Source organism: Triticum aestivum, chromosome 6D (assembly GCF_018294505.1).
Source record: "Triticum aestivum cultivar Chinese Spring chromosome 6D, IWGSC CS RefSeq v2.1, whole genome shotgun sequence".
NCBI lineage: Eukaryota > Viridiplantae > Streptophyta > Magnoliopsida > Poales > Poaceae > Triticum > Triticum aestivum.
Window position 1 is genome coordinate 48011674 of NC_057811.1, and position 17392 is coordinate 48029065.

Sequence of the window (17392 nt, forward strand, 5' to 3'; positions counted from 1 at the left end):
GGCGACGGGGACGGGGCGGGGCGGCGCAGGGACGGGGGCGGCGACGACGGCGACAGGGGCGGCGCAGGGACTGGCGTGACGAATAGCTGAACAGATGAACTAACTGAAATTTTCGTAAGTGTTGTTTATATAGGGGAGGCCTTTAGTACCGATTTGAGCCACCAACCGGTACTAAAGGTCAATTTGGCAGCCCGAGCGACGGGAAGCACACCCTTTAGTACCGGGTCATGGCTCCACCCGGTAATAAAGACCCGTCCTTTAGTACCGGTTGGAGCCAGGAACCGGTAATAAAGAGGGTGCGCTCCCGTTCCGCGGTGTGCAAAGTTTAGTCCCATCTCGCCGAGCGAAGGGCAGCCGCACTGGTTTATAAACTCAGCCGTGGCTGCTCCTTCGAGCTCCTCTCTAAAGCAGGCTTCTGGGGCTAACTTTGCCGCGCTGCCCAATGAGCCTGCTGGGCCTTATGGGCCTGCATAACCACGCCCAAGGCCGAGCAGGCCCACTGGGCAGCGCGGAAATAATTTTTTATATATAGTTTTTTTCTTTTCTGCTTTATATATTTTCTTCTATTTATTTCTGAGTAGTTTTTTGTTGTATTTAGAGTTTCTTTGTGAATATTTTTGCTTTAGGTACAAAAAAATTGAATTATTTGAAATTTGTGTGAATCACTAGTTTGTGAATAACTTAACTTTAAAAATAGATTTTTCAATGATTATTTTTTTCTTATGTTTAATATTAGTGTGTTTTATCATTATATTCAAATTAGTAATATGACTGGAGTTGTAATAAGTTATTAAAATTTTGAATAGCCGGTGTAACAAATGAGTTTTCGTCCGAAACCCTGATACTTCGAAAGAGATTGTCCAGTTTGTACACGAAGTGCATCCAGTTTTTGCTGTAACCCTCTCTACTTTTTTGCACATGCTATGCGGGTGAAATGATGATACCATGCCAAGTTTCAACCTTTTCAGAGTTCATTTTGTAGTGCTTTTCAATTTCAGGGTGATTTAGCTCAAAACAAATCAGTAAATGCATCAAAAATAGCAAATTATGTCAGAAAGGGTTGAAAGTTGATAACGTGGCTTTGAATGGTGCATCTGAACGCAAAAAAAGTCTGGAGTTGTAATAAGTTATTAAAATTTTGAATAGCCGGTGTAACAGATGAGTTTTCGTCTGAAACCCTGATACTTCAAAAGAGATTGTCCAGTTTGTACACGAAGTGCATCCAGTTTTTGCCGTAACCCTCTCTACTTTTTCGCACATGCTATGCGGGTGAAATGATGATACCATGCCAAGTTTCATCCTTTTCAGAGTTCATTTTGTAGTGCTTTTCAATTTCAGGGTCATTTAGCTCAAAACAAATCAGTAAATGCATCGAAAATGGCAAATTATGTCAGAAAGGGTTGAAAGTTGATAACGTGGCTTTGAATGGTGCATCTGAATGCAAAAAAAGTCTAGAGTTGTAATAAGTTATTAAAATTTTGAATAGCCGGTGTAACAGATGAGTTTTCGTCCGAAACCCTGATACTTCGAAAGAGATTGTCCAGTTTGTACACGAAGTGCATCCAGTTTTTGCCGTAACCCTCTCTACTTTTTCGCACATGCTATGCGGGTGAAATGATGATACCATGCCAAGTTTCAACCTTTTCAGAGTTCATTTTGTAGTGCTTTTCAATTTCGGGGTCATTTAGCTCAAAACAAATCAGTAAATGCATCAAAAATAGCAAATTATGTTAGAAAGGATTGAAAGTTGATGATGTGGCTTTGAATGGTGCATTTGAACGCAAAAAAATTCCGGAGTTGTAATAAGTTATTAAAATTTTGAATAGCCGGTGTAACAGATGAGTTTTCGTCCGAAACCCTGATACTTCGAAAGAGATTGTCCAGTTTGTACACGAAGTGTATCCAGTTTTGGCCGTAACCATCTCTACTTTTTTGCACATGCTATGCGGGTGAAATGATGATACCATGCCAAGTTTCAACCTTTTTAGAGTTTATTTTGTAGTGCTTTCAATTTTAGGGTCATTTAACTCAAAACAAATCAGTAAATGCATCAAAAATAGCAAATGAAGGCACAAAAAATCCGGAGTTAAAATAAGTTATTAAAAATGAAAGAGAGGCGTAATGCTTAGCTGCACATTGCTTATCTTCAGGCCTTGAGGAAATAGTGTAGACTGCACGGAGCTATGTGTAGTTTTCGTCCGAAACTCTTATAGCTCCGTGCAGTCTACACCACTTCCTCAAGGCCTGAAGCTAAGCAACGTGTGCAGGTGAGCATTGCGCCTCTCCTTCATCGTCTCTGCACTCAGGGCTTATAAAACGCTGCAAGTGCCTCTTGCTTGGTGAGGTGGGACTAAAAAATAGCTGCAAAATGAAACAAATAAAAAGCTCTAGTACCGGTTCATGCCACGAACCGGTACTTAAGGTGCTGGTGGGGCCCCAGTCTGGCCACAGCCTGTCACAGCATCTTTAGTACCGGTTCGTGGCATGAATCGGTACTAAAGGTTCGCCACGAACCGGTACTAATTAGCTCCGCCCGCCTAGCCGTTGGAACCGGCACTAATGGACACATTAGTGCCGGTCTTGTTTCAAACCGGGACTAATGTGCTTCACATTAGGCCCTTTTTCTACTAGTGTAACACTGTCATTGTTATGATCCCAAAGGTAAATTCAGCAGAGAAGTTACTCAATTTGGACCGATTAGCTCATGCAATGTGGTATATAAGGTAATCTCCAAATGCTAGCAGCTCGTTTCAAAAAATTTCTTCCTGAAATTGTTAGTCCCACACAAAATGTGTTTTTCCCTGGACGCCTTATCACAGATAATGTGTTGGTTACTTATGAGAGTTTCCACACAATTAAAATAAAAGGATGGCAAGGTTGGTTTGTGTGCGGTGAAACTGGAAATGCACAAGGCTTATAACGATGTTGAATGGGTTTTCCTGGAAGAGATCTTGCTGAAGTTGGAGGGTTTTACTGCATTATTTGCACATGAAGAGCAGGCTGGGAATCTACTAGACATAAAGGTGTGCAGAGAGGCCCCATCAATCTCTAATCTCATGTTTGCAGATGACTCATTGATCCTTATTAAAGCACATATGGAGAATGCCCAAACTTTAAAGAGAATATTGGACTTATATTGTGCTGCATCCGGACAATTGCTGAGTTTGGATAAATCTATTGTTTTCTTCGGTCCCAATACTGATGTTAATGTGAAGGTCCAAATTTTGTGCTTTATTGAATATCATGACAGAAGTGCTCAATGATAAGTATTTGGGATTGCCGTCTAAAGTGGGGATGGATAAAAAACTGTTTTCAGTCATTTTTGAGTTAAAATGAGACTTTATCCATTAGAAATAATCAGCACATCGTTTGTGAGGATCATTACAATTTCATTGATAGGCTCCTCAAACCAATCCGAAGTCAAAGAGAATCTAGCTAATCTAGCAAGTTCATTAGCTACTTTGTTTGCCTCTAGTGAAAACAATCATCAAAAATTGCCGCCGCCGCACCTGCTAATTGTCCTCCGTCCTACATGGTCTCAATCACCTCCAGATTGTCTGAGTTAATGATTAGGTGATTACATCCCGCCCTTTGTGCCAATGTTAGGCCAAATTTCAGAGCTAAAGCTTCTACCATCAAAACATCCGCACAATATTCAATCTTTCCATTTCCTCCTGCAATAAACCTACCTTTGTCGTCTCTCAAGACTGCACCCATCATACCCTTCAGCATGTCATGATCAAAAGAAGCGTCAACATTGAGTTTCATGAAACCCCTAGGAGGGCAGTACCAACCCCCCTTTCTTATGGACGCTTTTGAAGATGAAGCATTTACAAAGTTGGATGTGAGGGCCGTGATCCCCATTGATATTTGAGATGCATTCTGAGTTAATTCCTTGTGCACTAATTTCCGTCTTTCCCACCATAGATAGAAAGCTGATATAGCTATCATTTCTCGTACATTTTGGTACCCTATAATACTCAAATCTTGATCTCGAAGAAGTAAAACATATTCCAATATCGCCTCTCCAGCACGATCAATCTCGCAAGCTTTATCAATAATCTCGTCCATCCCAAGCCTCTTCCAAACCTCCTTTGCTTTACTACATAGGAACATCATGTGTTTCGTATCTTCTAGACCCCGAGAGCAAGTAGGGCACAAGCGCGAGACCTTCATGTGTCTATTAGCAAGTGTTAATCGGCATGGAAGGGTGCCATGTAACGTGTTCCATATAAATTTTTTGACTTTTGCCGGACAAGATAACTTCCATATCTTACACCATATAGGGTTAGGGGTAGTTCGTCCCATCCCGTTAGAATATTTTAGTTTACATCCATACTGATAATTCCACTCCACAAAATAAGCAGACCATACTGAGAACAAACCATTTTTTGTATGACTCCAGGCAATGAAGTCTGTCATACCATGTTGCGAGAGTGGGATTGAAAGAATCTGTTGTGCGTCAATGGGCCACATAGGTTGTCTAATCATGTCCTCATCCCAATTATTGGAGACAGGGTCAATCAAATCAACCACTTTCGATAACAATTGCCCCCCCCCCCCCCCCGCCCCCTTTAGGGGTCACAATCTTCCTGGTGGCACAATATGGGATCTAGGCATCTTCCCAAATATTGATATTTTGTCCATTCCCCACTCGCCAAATATAGCCACGTTTCAGAGTACTTATTCCCGCCATGATGCTTTGCCAGGTGAAAGAAGCGCCCTGCTTTGGCTTGGAGTTCAGCAAATCGCCATCAGGGTAGTACTTGTTTGTTAGAATAGTGGCACACAAGGAATCAGGGTTATCAAGGAGACGTCATGCCTGTTTAGCGAGCAAAGCCAGGTTGAAACTGTGGATATCATGGAATCCCATTCCTCCATGGTTTTTTGGCACACACATTTTCCACCAGGCCATCCAGTGCATCCTCCTCTGCTTCTCCTCGTCTCCACACCAGAAATGCGCTATCGCATCAATAATTCCTTTATAGATTTTTTTTAGGAATTTTAAAGACCGACATTGCATAGGTAGGTATGGCTTGGATCACAGCGTTGAGCAGGATCTCCTCCCCCCGGCGGATAGTAGTTCTTCCTTCCAACCCCTGATTTTCTTAACAACATGTTCAATAGGGAATATAAAACAGTCTGTTTTATCAACCCCCACATTTGCTGGCAAGCCCAAGTATTTGGCATTCAATGCCTCCGTCATTATATTCAACATTGCACACAATTGTTCTCTGATCTCTATCTTTGTATTAGGACTAAAGAAAATACTGGATTTTTCCATGCTACCCAGTTGTCCCGACGCAGCACAATATAAATCTAGTAATGGTTTCAGGGCCACCGCATTATGTTGGTTGGCTTTGATCAAGATGAGTGAATCGTCCGCAAAGAGAAGGTTTGTGACTGGCAGGGCGTCCCTACAGACTTTAACTTTTGATATGTTTCAGTTCTCCTCAACATGCGTAAGCAAGATATTCAGCCCCTCTATGCACACCAGAAAGAGGTATGGTGATAGCGGATCACCTTGCCTCAACCCTCTAGTCGGCTTGAAACTCTCAGTTTCCTCTGCATTGATCTTTACTCTATATTCGACAGTTGAGATGCATTGCATAATCAAATTAACCCACTCTCGGCGAAAGCCCAATCTCAACATAATCTCCTTCAAGAAAGAACTGTTTTCGGTACTTGATTGATCGTGTCATGCAGAGAGTGGTTGGAAAGAGAGGCAAACATCATTGGGCGATAAAGAAATCCTTCTCAAGTCAGTTGCACAGGATATACCATCATATGAAATGTCAATCTTTAAAATTCCTAAACAAGTTTGTAAAGGAATATCTGACTCGATGTTGCACTAATGTTTGGTGGGTGGGGGGGGGGGGGGCAGTGACAACCAAAAGAGAATGCATTCGTGGAAATTATGTGCGCCGAAGTGCAAAGGAGGTATAGGGTTTAGAGACATCCACTGTTTTAATTTGGCTCTTCTAGCAAAACAAGCATGGAGATTAATAGATAATCCAGATTCTTTGTGTGGTACTGTTCTGAAGGAAAAGTATTTTCCTAGTGGAGATTTGCTCAATGCTAAATTAAAAAAAAGGGAGCTTCCTTACTAGACAAGATCTCAAGGAGCTGCCTGTGTTTGTCCTTTCGCTTTTTTTCTTCAGAAAGTAACACTGCCGATGCACTCCATTAAACTGAAACGCTGGACAAGTCGGCAGCACACAGATTCAGTACAAACTGAGGTAGATGGCCAGCCCACACAATCTGGTTGCCATCCCCTAACAGAGCGCCTCGCACATACATTTTCTTTTTACATTGTCATATGCAACACACGGCAATTATTTAATTGTCATGTGCTTGCTTCAGCTTGTTGAAGCAGCGCCAAAGCTTCAGCATGTAGTGCAGAGCTGACTCCCTGAAGATAACCCGACCCCATCACAAAGAAAGCCCCCGATTCCACGGTAAGCCACCTGTCAGATCATTCCTCACAACAAAACCCCAGCCTCCTGAAAGAAAGGGAAGCTTCGCGGAACGCCCCATCACAATCAGCGTCGATTTTAGCATGGCTGAGCAAAGGGAACGCCCGCAGCAAGGAACTGATCTTTTCACTTTCAGAGATTTGTATTGCAACCCGTACGTGTACAGAGCTGCGAGAGACCACCTCCTGTAAGCAAACGATACAACCTGAAACCTCAACCTGACACAACATGAGACACAAGCAAACGATACAACTGACAGGTGGGCTTGCCTTGGCGTGCTTGCTTAAAAGGCACCAAGCAAATGAACCGCAAGAGTAACCCAACACTTAATTATTAATCCAAGCAAGTCACCGTGTCCTCGTACAGAACATAGATGACAGACAGGTAAGTTTGCAAAGGCCAGCAGAGGGCCAAATTATGGGTATAGCACATAACAGACCCCATGAACAGCATAGAAAGTGGAAGAACCTACAGCACCATAACCATTTTCTGCATCTCGGCCTCCGGAATTCAATCCTAGATACCTGCAGAACAGCCAATTTCATCAGTCAAATTAAAGTTATGTATCTCAAGACATTCGGAGAAAAAACATTATACTCCCTCTATCCCAAAATAAGTGTCTCAACTTTGTACTAACTTTAATACAAGGTTGTACTAAGCTTGAGACACTTATTTTGGGACGGAGGGAGTAGTTATGTATCTCAATTTTTTGTACGACTCAAACAGTACACATTAACTTCACTGGTCAATGGACATGCCAAATGCTCCGAACTGAACCGTCTCAGCGGCCAGCATCAGCGGACAAAACCGACATTACAAAACAGAGAATCGCTACAGGAGAACGGTTCATTTTTACCACCACACCTTCAACTCTTATTGTTAGCATATTCTCAAGTTTTTAGCTACATCTGTTATTCCGTTCTCAGTGAAGGCAAAATCAAATAAAATCAGTGGTCCAAATAACTCCACTACAGTGAAATACTGGATATCCTAGCTTATCGAATCATTTGAAATATTCCTTGTTATCATGGGCACACAAGGGGCTCATGGGGCAGCAAACCAAAACCATCTAGTTTAGAGCTCATAGACATACTTTTCAGAAATGTACGAGCTAGCTAGTCTCTCACAAATAAAATGTAATTGAACTCATGTAGTAGAAGCCTCAACTAAGGGATTGTGCATTGTCTTATTAATAGACACAGTTCCCTCGGCCCAAAATAGATGCATTATTCTTTCTTCACAACAACAAAAGCAATGCTTTGACCACTAGTTTACTGATAATATTAATATGTTAGTAAAAGAATACAATTTGTGACAAAAGCAGTGTTTACAGTGAATCTGTTAGTCATGCCATTTCGATCATATGTTTATAAAGTCTTAAACACCAAAAGTGACCAAAAGTGCAGAAAATAGACTGCCGGCAAAGCATTGATACATATAGCTTCGACCAGACAAATCATGTTAGTGGATCATGGCAGATTACATATGCAAAATAGATAGACACTGAGAGATATGCTGAGAATAATATTTAAGCAAACTGCCTTGCGCTAGAACAATCATCCGTAAGACTGCAATAAATTGAGCAAAAGGATAAATAGAAATACAAAAATTAATGAAAGCATACTCTTCGAGTATTCAGACAATCATCAGTTCACTAGGTACAAGTACAATAATGAACCAAAATAAGCAGCAATGTGAAATAATATAGTTATCCCGTTTATATGAAGGAAGCATGAAGCAAATGGTCATGCATAGTTATCAAATACTCACGTAGAGGTAACACCATATAAATCGCATTAGGATTTGATAGATCCATAACCACAAAAAACTAATCAAAGGCAACTTAACATATTCACAAAGAGGGGAAGGGTAATGAGTTTTGAGTCATCTGGGAGCTAGAGGGAGAAAAACCTGCATTATCAGAAGGAACTGGGGGAATACTAAGGAGGAGGTAAACTGAAAGCATGGCAGTTCGATTGAACAGGAAGGCAACCGGAAGTATTCACATCCAGTAGAGAGGGGATAGAACATTAGCAAATAAAAGAGAAGTCAGGTGGTTAAAGGCATAAGGAAGAGTAAGTCAGGAGGTGACCGGGTGAACATGTAAGCAAAGAGTTGTGGATGATAATAAACAGATGAAGACAGTTTGCTAGCTCTGACTTGAACAACAAGAATTACAGAAGTGAAACTAAACAATAGACCAATTGCAGGCCATCCCCTAGCTGCAGAGAATATACAAAACTATATACCACTAATAGATTTTTTTTCTAACAAATCATAATCATTACATAGAACGCCACCACACAAGAATCAGAATAGAAATACTACAGAAAACAATCGCTATATGTTGAGGAGGTCATCAAGCAGCAAAAGGAACAAGTGATATGACACTACTTAAACTTGTTAACTCAACAGGAAAGGATGAACCATATAAGCCATGAACCAACTATCAAAAATTAGTGATATGACACTACTTAAACTTGTTAACTCAACAGGAAAGGATGAACCATATATGCCATGAACCAACTATCAAAAATTAACTTGGTTTTGTTACAACGAATATGTGAAGACATGCTTTACCTGCAGCGTAGACACTTCTGAATGGATGATAATGAGAAAGGGGGTAGGTTCCAGAAAGCTTCTTGAACTTCATTGACTCAAGATGGACCGTAAAGACGATGTGATCTGTCCACACGAATACTACATTATTTTCCTCCTCGAGCCCTGGTATCAACATGTCAGTCTCCTCAGAATTCAGAGAAAGTAGCTTGTCCAACTCAATGGTTCTTCCAAGCCCCCATGAAGCGACACCATCACAATCAGTCTTCATCTTCCACAATTGGATGCTGTAGTCTGTCTGGATGAGTAAACCAAGGCCACCACCCTCTGCCCGCATAATCAAGAACATGTACTGGCCCTCTTCAAGGATATGCACCGGCACCCGTATCACAGCTAGGCTTTGCTTCTCCAAATCGAACTCAAGAATTCCATCCATATTCCCAGCAAGCTTCCAGTAAAGGGAACCCCCAACCAGCACAGCAGGCTTGTCAGTAGAAACCAAGGTGGGAGCATCACTCATTAGAACGTCAGGTGGAAGCTGTGTTGAGACGAGATCACCCCATGCGCCGGTCTCTGACGAGTAAACGCAGGCCAGAGCTCGATGGTGTTCCTCGTCGTTGTCTGCCACTGCCAACACCACTTGGAAGTGTTGGGCATCGTCTCCGGCGGCACGAGCACGAAGCACCGCGCCGTTGATCGCTGTCTTCTCTGCATGTGCCGCAACCCCCGGGGGCACGTCAAGGAGGTACTGGTCGCCGGTGACGGGGTCCCACACCAGGATCTGGTTCTTAGGTTTGTTGAAGACGAGCACCAGGCCATGGCGGCATCCGACGGACATGAACTGGTCGCCGTCGGCGCGCGGCAAGGAGAAACGACCGGGGGAGACACAATCCGGGGCGTCGAGAGTGGGTACGAAGGGCAGGGCGTCATTTCTGCGGAAGAAACCGAGGAGGGGAGGGCTGCGGCGGTGGTGGATGCGGAAGCGGCGGGAGAATCCTGGGTCGGAGACGAGGAGACGCCAGTGCTTGCAGACGGCGGAGGCGCGGGGCAGGGAGGAGGGCTGCGGGGGCAGGCGGACGAGGATCTCGGGGAGCAGATCGTCGTCTTCCAGTGGCCTCATCGCTGGCGAGGGGGGGTGGGGGTGGCGGCGGCGGCGGCGGCGGCTTCGCCCTCGCTGCTCGTGCGAGATGTGGTGGGTGGAGTCGAAGCAGCAGCAGCCCAAAATGAAATGTTGAAATGGATCGGCCCAAAGTCACACTGAAGATAACCTTTTGTATCTTTTTTTTGTCGCATATCTCTCCTATCTACGATATCTAAATCTGCGCTATTATTAAAAGAGCAAACATGAATTCCTTTATAGCCACATCAAATAAATATACATAGAATTACTAGGGACATCTGATCAGTCCAATTAAATCACATCTGACGATATCTGTCACACAAACTAATGTGTCAGATTAAATGTTCTACCGGCGGACCACCTCACGCACTCTCTTCCTCCTCATGTAGCGGGTATTACTATCCCATAATTCTCTCTCTATCCTCATGATACATTACCGCTCCTTTTTTGTTGTCCGGAGTGGGTGTGGATTGCAGTCGTTGCCCGCCGCACCTCCTCTGTTGTCCCATGGGCACAAGTGCATATCACCGCCACCGTTGCCGCTGGTCCTCTCCTTCCCCATGGGCATGAGCGTGGATTGTCGTCGTCGTCGTACACTCCTCTTCTGCTACCCCATGGAAGAGAAGCACTTTCACAATCACGAAGATCAGGGGATTGATCTCTGGATTAATAAATTCTTGATTTGAAGGCCTACATTGTTGTCACGGTGGTTGTTGTGTCTTGGGTAGGAGAAGCTGGAGCAACTCCTCCATGTTCGAACGCTGGCACGCTCTCTAGCCCGTGCATAAATCCATCTTCAGCAGCTCCTCCTTTTTCTTCTCCACGTGCTCTCGAAGTCCACCAGGTCCTAGATGTAACGACCAAACCTCGAAGGATTTGAGTCTCTGTGCTTACCGTGCTAGTCCCTGGATCAAACTCGCTAGCACACACAGTATAGATGAATACCAGAATAGAAAGTGCATCATTTATTACAACGTATAATCCAGAGTATATAAAATAAAACAATCTGCATAGCACATGGCTAGCTTTATTCAATCAAACAGCGGAAAAGTAGCAGAAAATAACGATGAGTCCCATCATAGCCCACTGGCGATGCTGAGTGCAGACTCGCGACCCTAACGGTACCTCACTCTTCGTCTGAATATCCTACAACATCAGACGTTGCAGCCATATAGGTCAATACTTTGAATGTATCGACAAGTTACACAGGAGTAATAACATAGCAGACCTACATGTATATGCATAGTAACAACAAAAGGAAGGCTTGGGGGTTTATTTTTGCAGAAAGCTGATTTTGTCCTCATAACTACCTAATAGTCAAATTTTTATTTAGTTCTTTTATTACTACAATTAACTACACAAGGTTGAGTTGGCAAAATCAACTCCAACCTACCCTTTATTAAGTTGCCCACAAATATTATTAAGTGTCACATCTGTCAAGATCATCCAACAACTGTAATGGCATAGTCACTCAAATTTATCCATAACCGGGGACACGGCTAATCATGATTAGTTTTTAATACTCTGTAGAGTTTTGCACACTTTACCCACTAGAATCAACCCGAAGATTGAGACGAAGTCTTTCAGAAGTAGTCACCTCCACCCACCGGCAGCCGGTACACCTACTCATATCTACATCTGCTAGCTTACCTGGGCGAGGATCCCACAGCCTACTCAACTAAGCCAGAGCCCATTTAGCTAGTGGTTGTGCATGGAAGCTACTAGTCACTAAGTCTGTCTGATCTTTTTGAGCCTGGGCGGCCGCCCACTTACATTCAGAGGGTATAAACCATGATGTTCTTGAAACCACCCATCAATACCAATTCCGCCCAGAGGTGAATTAAGTCCTTAATTACTACTCAATTTGTTATGTATATATAATCCTCACAAGCTCAATGAATACACGAACCACCCCCGTCTACGAAGCATAGCAAAATCACAAGCTCTCAACATATCCTCCAAAATCTGATTTACCCTCTCTGTCTGTGGATGGAAAGTTGTACTGAACTCCAGCCTGGTGCCCAAAGATTCATGCAACTGACGCCAAAATTTGGATGTGAACAAAGTGTTGGGGAACGTAGCAATAATTCAAAATTTTCTACGTATCACCAAGATCAATCTATGGAGTCATCTAGCAACGAGAGAGAGGGGAGTGCATCTACATACCCTTGTAGATCGCGCGCGGAAGCGTTCAAGAGAACGGGGTTGATGGAGTCGTACTCGTCGTGATCCAAATCACCGATGATCCTAGCGCCGAACGGACGGCACCTCCGCGTTCAACACACGTACGAAGCGGCGACGTCTCCTCCTTCTTGATCCAGCAAGGGGGAAGGAGAAGTTGATGGAGATCCAGCAGCACGACGGCGTGGTGGTGGAAGTAGCGGGATCCCGGCAGGGCTTCGCCAAGCGCAAGCGGGGAGGAAGAGGTGTCACGGGAGGGAGGGAGGCGCCAGGGCTTGGGGTGCTGCTCCCATGCGCCTCCCCACTATATATAGGGGTGGAGGGGGCTGGTTTCTTGCCCTCCAAGTCCATTGGGGCGTTGGCAAAGGTGGGGGAAAGAAATCCCATCATTTCCATTCCCCACCGATTGTTATCCCCCTTTTTTAGGGATCTTGATCTTATCCCTTCGGGATATGATCTTATTCCTTCTAAGGTGGGATCTTGGTGCGCCTTGACCAGGGGTGTGGGACCTTGCCCCCACTACCCACGTTCATGTGGGTCCCCCCATGCAGGTGGGCCCCACTTCGGAACCTTCTAGAACCTTCCCGATACAATACCGAAAAATCCCGAACATTTTCCGGTGGCCAAAATAGGACTTCCCATATATAAATCTTTACCTCCGGACCATTTCGGAACTCCTCGTGACGTCCGGGATCTCATCCGGGACTCCGATCAACTTTCGGTTAACCGCATACTAATATCTCTACAACTCTAGCGTCACCGAACCTTAAGTGTGTAGACCCTACGGGTTCGGGAGACATGTAGACATGACCGAGACATTTCTCCGGTCAATAACCAACAGCGGGATCTGGATACCCATGTTGGCTCCCACATGCTCCACGATGATCTCATCGGATGAACCACGATGTCGAGGATTCAATCAATCCCGTATACAATTCCCTTTGTCTATCGGTATGTTACTTGCCCGAGATTCGATCATCGGTATCCCAATACCTCGTTCAATCTCGTTACCGGCAAGTCTCTTTACTCGTTCCGTAACGCATGATCCCGTGGCTAACTCCTTAGTCACATTGAGCTCATTATGATGATGCATTACCGAGTGGGCCCAGAGATACCTCTCCGTCATACGGAGTGACAAATCCCAGTCTCGATTCGTGCCAACCCAACAGACACTTTCGGAGATACCTGTAGTGCACCTTTATAGCCACCCAGTTACGTTGTGACGTTTGGTACACCCAAAGCATTCCTACGGTATCCAGGAGTTGCACAATCTCATGGTCTAAGGAAATGATACTTGACATTAGAAAAGCTCTTAGCAAACGAAGTACACGATCTTGTGCTATGCTTAGGATTGGGTCTTGTCCATCACATCATTCTCCTAATGATGTGATCCCGTTATCAATGACATCCAATGTCCATGGTCAGGAAACCATAACCATCTATTGATCAACGAGCTAGTCAACTAGAGGCTTACTAGGGACATGTTGTGGTCTATGTATTCACACATGTATTACGGTTTCCAGTTAATACAGTTATAGCATGAACAATAGACAATTATCATGAACAAGGAAATACAATAATAACCATTTTATTATTGCCTCTAGGGCATATTTCCAACAGTCTCCCACTTGCACTAGAGTCAATAATCTAGTTCACATCACTATGTGATTGTAATGAATCCAACACCCATGGGTTTTGTTCATATCTCGCTTGTGAGAGAGGTTACTAGTCAACGGGTCTGAACCTTCCAGATCCGTGTGTGCTTTACAAATCTCTATGTCATCTTGTAGATGCAGCTACCACGCGCTACTTGGAGCTATTCCAAAGAACTGCTCTACTATACGAATCCGGTTTACTACTCAGAGTCATCCGGATTAGTGTCAAAGTTTGCATCGACGTAACCCTTTACGACGAACTCTTTTACCACCTCCATAATCGAGAAAATTCCTTAGTCCACTAGTTACTAAGGATAAGTTCGACTGCTGTCATGTGATCCATTCCTGGATCACTCTTGTACCCCTTGACTAACTCATGGCAAGGCACACTTCAGGTGCGGTACACAGCATAGCATACTGTAGAGCCTACGTCTAAAGCATAGGGGACGACCTTCGTCCTTTCTCTCTCTTCTGCCATGGTCAGGTCTTGAGTCTTACTCAATACTCACACCTTGTAACACAGCCAAGAACTCCTTCTTTGCTGATCTATTTTGAACTCCTTCAAAATCTTGTCACGGTATATATTCATTTGAAAGTACTATTAAGCGTTTTTGATCTATCCTTATAGATCTTGATGCTCAATGTTCAAGTAGCTTAATCCAGGTTTTCCATTGAAAAACACTTTTCAAATAACCTTGTATGCTTTCCAGAAATTCTACATCATTTCTGATCAACAATATGTTAACAACATATACTCATCAAAAATTCTATAGTGCTCCCACTCACTTCTTTGCAAATACAAGTTTCTCATAAACTTTGTATAAACCCAAAATCTTTGATCATCTCATCAAAGCGTACATTCCAACTCCGAGATGCTTACTCCAGTCCTTAAAGGATTGCTGGAGCTTTGCATACTTGTTAGCATCTTTCAGGATTGACAAAACCTTCTGGTTGTATCACATACAACCTTTCCTCAAGAAAATCATCGAGGAAACAATGTTTTGACATCCTATCTGCAAGATTTCATAAATAATGCAGTAACTGCTAATATAATTCCAACAGACTCTTAGCATCGCTACGAGTGAGAAAATCTCATCGTAGTCAACTCCTTGAACTTGTCGGAAAACATCTTAACGACAAGTCGAGCTTTCTTAATGGTGATACTTACCATCATTGTCTGTCTTCCCTTTTAAAATCCATCTGCACCCAACAGCCTTACGACCATCAAGTAGTTCTTCCAAAGTCTATACTTTGTTTTCATACATGGATCCTCTCGGTTTTATGGCCTCAAGCCATTCGTCGGAATCCGGGCCCACCATCGCTTCTCCATAGCTCGTAGGTTCATTGTTGTCTAGCAACATCACTTCCAAGACAGGATTACGTACCACTCTGAAGTAGTACGCATCCTTGTCCTCCTACGAGGTTTGGTAGTGATTTGATCCGAAGTTTCATGATCACTATCATAAGATTCCACTTCAATTGGTGTAGGTGCCACAGGAACAACTTCCTGTGCCCTACTACACACTAGTTGAAGTCATGGTTCAATAACCTCATCAAGTCTCCACCATCCTCCCACTCAATTCTTTCGAGAGAAACTTTTCCTCGAGAAAGGACCCGTTTCTAGAAACAATCACTTTGCTTCCGGATCTGAAATAGGAGGTATACCCAACTGTTTTGGGTATTCTATGAAGATGCATTTATCCGCTTTGGGTTCGAGCTTATCAGCCTGAAACTTTTCCACATAAGCGTCGCAGCCCCAAACTTTTAAGAAACGACAGCTTAGGTTTCTCTAAACCGTAGTTCATATGGTGTCGTCTCAACGGAATTGCATGGTGCCCTATTTAAAGTGAATGCGGTTGTCTCTAATGCCTAACCCATAAACGACAGTGTAATTCGATAAGAGACATCATGGTATGCACTATATCCAATAGGGTGCAGTTATGATGTTCGGACACACCATCACACTATAGTGTTCCAGGCGGTGTTAGTCGTGAAACAATTTCCACAATTTCTTAATTGTGTGCCAAACTCGTAACTCAGATATTCATCTCTATGATCATATCATAGACATTTTATCCTCTTGTCACGACGATCTTCAACTTCACTCTGAAATTACTTGAACCTTTCTATAATTCAGACTTGTGTTTCATCAAGTAAATATACTTAGCATCTACTCAAATCATCTGTGAAGTAAGAACATAACGATATCCACTGCGTGCCTCGGCACTCATTGGACTGCACACATCAAAATGTATTACTTCCAACAAGTTGCTTTCTTGTTCCATCTTACTGAAAAACGAGGCCTTTCAGTCATCTTGCCCATGTGGTATGATTTGCATGTCTCAAGTGATTCAAAATCAAGTGAGTCCAAACGATCCATTTGTATGGAGTTTCTTCATGCATATATACCAATAGACATGGTTCGCATGTCTCAATCTTTTCAAAAATGAGTGAGTCCAAAGATCCATCAACATGGAGCTTCTTCATGCGTTTTATACCAATATGACTCAAATTGCAGTGCCACAAGTATGTGGTACTATCATTACTATCTTATATCTTTTGGCATGAACATGTGTATCACTACGATCGAGATTCAATGAACCATTCATTTTAGGTGCAAGACCATTGAAGGTATTATTCAAATAAACAGAGTAACCATTATTCTCCTTAAATGAATTACCGTATTGCGATAAACATAATCCAATCATGTCTATGCTCAACGCAAACACCAAATAACAATTATTTAGGTTTAACACCAATCTCGATGGTAGAGGGAGCATGCGATGCTTGATCACATCAACCTTGGAAACACTTCCAACACATATCGTCATCTCACCTTTAGCTAGTCTCCGTTTATTCCGTAGCCTTTTATTTCGAGTTACCAACACTTAGCAACCGAACCGGTATCTAATACCCTGGTGCTACTAGGAGTACTAGTAAAGTACACATTAATATAATGTATATCCAATATACTTCTGTCGACCTTGCCTGCCTTCTCATCTACCAAGTTTGTAGGGTAGTTCTGCTTCAGTGACCGTTTCCCTCATTACAGAAGCACTTAGTCTCGGGTTTTGGTTCAACCTTGGGTTTCTTCGCTGGAGCAGCAACTGATTTGCCGTTTCATGAAGTATCCCTTCTTGCCCTTGCCCTTCTTGAAACTAGTGGTCTTACTAACCATCAACAATTGATGCTCCTACTTGATTTCTACTTTCGCGGTGTCAAACATCGCGAGTTGCTCAAGGATCATCATGTCTATCCCTGATATGTTATAGTTCATCACGAAGCTCTAATAGCTTGGTGGTAGTGACTATGGAGAACCATCACTATCTCATCTGGAAGATTAACTCCCACTCGATTCAAGCGATTGTAGTACTCAGACAATCTGAGCACATGCTCAACGA

The 17392-nt window shown here is 43.2% G+C and overlaps 1 protein-coding gene across 1 annotated transcript; it reads right to left on the reverse strand.

Annotated features, from left to right (window-relative positions):
* Window positions 1-6200: 6200 nt before the first annotated feature.
* Window positions 6201-10239, reverse strand: LOC123141011 (uncharacterized). The gene is made up of 2 exons (XM_044560264.1): window positions 9057-10239; window positions 6201-7000 (listed from the first exon to the last, which is right to left on the reverse strand). Exons 1-2 carry the CDS (start codon window positions 10153-10155, stop codon window positions 6993-6995), a joined length of 1107 nt encoding a protein of 368 aa, XP_044416199.1. The 5' UTR covers window positions 10156-10239; the 3' UTR covers window positions 6201-6992.
* Window positions 10240-17392: the final 7153 nt, after the last annotated feature.

Bases quoted from the DNA above. Each gene is read 5' to 3' on its own strand.
- LOC123141011 (XM_044560264.1), bottom strand. From the start codon at position 10,155: ATGAGGCCACTGGAAGACGACGATCTGCTCCCCGAGATCCTCGTCCGC.